The sequence below is a fragment of the Galeopterus variegatus genome, unplaced genomic scaffold (assembly GCF_000696425.1).
Source record: "Galeopterus variegatus unplaced genomic scaffold, G_variegatus-3.0.2 Scaffold427, whole genome shotgun sequence".
Taxonomy (NCBI): domain Eukaryota; kingdom Metazoa; phylum Chordata; class Mammalia; order Dermoptera; family Cynocephalidae; genus Galeopterus; species Galeopterus variegatus.
In genome coordinates, this window is record NW_007726538.1 from 423364 (window position 1) to 427828 (window position 4465).

Consider the following 4465-nt stretch of genomic DNA (forward strand, 5'->3'; position numbering starts at 1 on the left):
AACCTTCCATCAAAAGGGAAATGGTTAATTAAACTTTGTCACTGGGGCTCAGTAGAATATTATGCAGCCATTAAAAATGATAATTAGGAAGACTAAGTCAGCCACATATGTGCAAACTCATGGCAGATGACAAATTTAAAAGGAGAGAAAATTACATGTTATAGACAAACTTACATACATAAATGGACAAAGAGCAAAAATAAAAATATTTGTGCTTGGACGATGAGATCATAGGTGATTTTTGTTTGTTTGGTCTTTCTCAATTCCTCAAATGCTCGCAAATGCTATTTTTGCTCTTGTAAAAGGTACTTTTTAAAAACAGACTTAGAACTCATCTAGCTCTTTTATTTTAAGGATTGCCATTGTATACTTTTTAGCCAATCATATTAAGGTTATAAAAAGCAAGAATGTTAAGTGTAGCCATTCTCCTCAGTATATAATGAGTCTCATAGCTAGTCATGCATGAAGCACCTGTCACATACAAGGTACTGAGGGAGTGACAAAATCCCACTTTCTCCTTGCCCTCCAGGAGTCCAAGGAGAAAATAAAGCATTTGCTCAAATCCTCATGATTCAAAATTGAGAAAGATCACTGTTTTCAGAGAGGGACAAAGAAAGCATTGCTGTGCCCAAAGGAAAGAGAGCTTGTATTCAGTTGGAGAAAATCAGAAAATATTTACTGGCAGAGCTGGTGTCTGAAGGATGGACAGGACTTTGCCAGGGAGCATTAAGGTCCCAGAAAAGAGGTATTCTTGGTGGAGGGGACAGTGTAAGGCATACTTGAAGACCAGTGAGCCCTTTGACTTTGCTAGAGGACGTGGCATGTATGGGAGAGTCCTGGGACAAAAAAATCTATCTGATAGGCTGGAAATTTCTTGGAGAGCATAGCTCACTGCTCCCTTAACAGTAGGACTTAGGAGAAATCTTCTACAGCAGATTAGATTGTAATGTCCTGGGCACTATCTATTTGGCAAGGGGTAGTGACCAGTATGTAGGGGGATTACCAATGATACTTGATATTTACCAGGCGTTTACTGTGTGCTACGCAAGCTAAGTGCCTGATAAAGGAAGGTGCCAACTACCTTTCTTATAATAGCCATTTTTTTAGATAAGGAATCTGACGCTTAGAGGGGTCAAGTGATATATTTAAAGTTGTGTAACCCATACATGATTGAGCTGAGGTTTGAATCTCTGACTCTAGAAACTGCACTCCCCTTACCCCCCTATAGCATCTTCCCAGAATGAGTAAGAGTGAAATTAATCCTTGACAGCAAAGAGACCAGAGAATGTATGTAATTGGTAAAGTGCCACCTTCAGGTCCCATCTGGTAGGAAATCAGGGCACATTATGCTGTGTAATGAATATGGGTTAATAGCCCTAGCTTTATCCCTTCCAAACTGAATAGGCAGCCTTAACCAAATTTCTGTACCTCAGTTTCCTCACCTGTAAAATGGAGTCATTAATAGTACCTTTTCCAGAGGGTTTTGAGAGGATTCATTTTAATAGTATGTGTAAAATGAGCATATAATAAATACTTGATAAATGTTAGATGTTAATAATTTGGGCATATAATAAATACTTGATAAATGTTAGATGTTAATAATTTGAGCATATAATAAATACTTGATAAATGTTAGATGTTAAGATGGTATGCTGTAGTGTAGAATATTTCTCAGAATAGTATGTGTAAAATGAGCATATAATAAATACTTGATAAATGTTAGATGTTAATAATTTGGGCATATAATAAATACTTGATAAATGTTAGATGTTAAGATGGTATGCTGTAGTGTAGAATATTTCTCAAGCTAAGACACAATGCCTTATGATCTTCTCCCCTGACAAAGCCTAGACTTCAGGATACGGGAGCTGGGTAGCCCTCTCCCTATTTGGCATTCTAGAAAATAGCCCCATTCTAGGACCAAAGATGACAGTATTTTGACAGAAGCCATTATGCCACTGGGTTCCTAATAGAGTTAAGCACCACCATCCAGGGATTCAGCATGCCAATCACATATCTGTGGGGTGGTGGGGGTTCAGCATAGGTGGGCTTGCTTCCCGGGGAGAAGATCTTGTCTGCCTACCCTGATCTCTGTGGCAATAGGAGGTACTGCTTCTCCAGCAGGAACCTTGGACCAAGACATGGGACCTGAGAAACATTCCTGGGACCCCACCCAGCTGAGAAGGGTATCCAAATGTGCCTCAGAGGCTTTCAAACTTTTGGGAGCCAAATGGCATGATCGAATAGTAAACTTACTGACTTGCAAGGGCCCTGATGAAACCATTTAGCCAAAAGTAGAACATGTGGAACACTTTGAAAATAAATACTTCAGTTTTATTCTTCAAAGGCAGTCTCTGATTTGTACTGTTTGTTGTTGAATTTTGTAGCCCTTCATTCCCATTAACCCCAAATTCTGCTCAGTCTGAGAACCAGATAAGAGTTTGCTCTTGGCCCACTAACCTAGCTATACTAGCTAATGTACACATTTGGGTAGTTCAAGGGCCAATGGCTCTAATATAAAGACCAAATTTAATACAACCTGTTATAACCCAGTTACCCTCCCCTCCCAACACACGTGTAATGGAATCTCACAGGATTTCCATAGTGCCAGTTATCAAAGGCCTTGACTGGTGAGCGTCATCATATTACAGATGTGGAAGCTGAGGCACTAAATTTACAGGTTAAATTTAAAGTCATTCAGAGCCTTAGTTTGGGACTCTGACAATTATAGATCTCATCTGAAATCTCTACAGGCACAACATATTAGCAAGCCCTTTTTTTTTTTTTTTTTTTTTTTTTTTTTACTGTGTATCATTGATTTCTAAGGTTGAAAAAACAGAATTTTTTGAAGAAGAGATGTAATTAAAAAAAAAAAGCATGGTGCCATTACAGGCTAAAACAAATGCTTTGTGATTTAGATCTAAAAAAAACAAGACAAAACAAAACCTGGTACCTTTACACCACAATCTGAGTACTTAATATGTACTTAAATGCTTTCTGTTAATTAGAACTTCAGATGCTTAAAAGATTTCAGTAAGCCATAAAACATGTCAGTTATGGCTTGAATTTGTATAAAGCCCTGGCTGCAAGCTCAAAGTCTCAATAGGCTCTTCTGGTATCCAGAGGAAATTATAGATAAAAATGACTATTGGCAATCTGTCAATTTGTGTAACTAGAAATTCCACACATCTCTGCTTCTGGAAATCACTTTGGAAAGTTAGGGGGAAATAATTTTCTTTGCTTTCAGTCTGGCAGCAAGAAGGAGCTTCAGGATACTCCCTGGGGTCCAGGATCCAGTGGGGGTCATTTTCTAAAGTGCAGTAGTGCTCAGGGCCACAGGCTGCAGAGGTGACAGCCTGGATCAGTGATGGGGTGGGCCGCTTGATATCCTGTAAGTACACCATGGTCAGGTGCTGCCTAGTCTTGTTTCAGTCTTCAGATTAAAGTGCTGGGTCATCCATAGGCATTTGAAAAGTGCAAATGTCAAGCTCTGCAGGCCAAAGGGTCCTTGTTCAGAGTCCAGAAGCCTCTTGAGGCTATCCTGTCAGGTTGCCCAGCTCCTGAAACAGGTTCATACCTAGAGGAAAAGTCCATGAACAGGAAAAATCACTTTTCTGGTTAGAAAATATATAACCTCTCAAAAATAGATTTGAGTAAGAAACTACTTTAGAAAAAAGCTTGTCCAGCTGGAGGTAGCATGGTTCAAAACATTTCTTTCCACCCCCTCTACCATTGCCCTAGTCCACGTCTTTAGCCTCTCTCCCCAGACCTATTGCAAGGGCCTCCCCCACTCCATTCTATGGGCACAGACAGCTCAGTAATACTGCAGCACATTTCGTGGGGCTCTCTCATTCAAAATCTTTTGTAGTTCCCTATCATGCCAGATATTTCTATTGATTCCTACAGACTCATTCTACACCCTGCTGTGCCCTGTTCTTGCCCCAGGAAGATGACATTTTGGACTGCATCACTGGGCTGTTCCTGCTGGCTTCAGCTGGGCTCAGTGTAGGGGAGAAAGGAGATTGCAGCAAGTAGAGTGTGAGATTGGGGTATCTATTCCTCAACAACAATAGAAGTTGACTTTGTCCCTCTATTAAAGGCCACGGCTCCTGCTAGGTGGCCCTTTCCTATTACCATTATTACCAGGTTTCTGGTAACTGCCCCCTCCCTTTTCTCCTTCAGGCCTAAAGATGGTCACTGTGCTGTTCCCTGCATGCTCTTGCTAGTTTCAGGGTGCTCAACACCCCTTGCTGGTTTCCCTTAATAATGTGTACACCTTTGCAAATGGTCTCTTCATTAAACTTGCCTCAGTTACCCATTGTGAGCATGTCCATGGTTTCCTGCTAGGACCTGACTGAAGCCCACATTCCTAGTAAGTAAACTCTAACCTTTGCCTCGAATTCATGATTCACAATATGGCCCCCAGCAGTCTTTCCCCCTCATCGCACAGCTGGCTTTCTAACCA

General features: G+C 40.7%; 1 protein-coding gene across 1 annotated transcript in view; it reads right to left on the reverse strand.

Annotated features, from left to right (window-relative positions):
- Positions 1-3283: 3283 nt before the first annotated feature.
- Positions 3284-4465, reverse strand: part of PDCD1LG2 (programmed cell death 1 ligand 2) — a 65190-nt gene continuing 64008 nt past the window's right edge. The window contains exon 7 of the mRNA XM_008568639.1: positions 3284-3577. Coding sequence (XP_008566861.1) covers positions 3572-3577 — 6 coding nt within the window. The 3' untranslated portion in view covers positions 3284-3571. The remainder of the gene's footprint in view (positions 3578-4465) is intronic.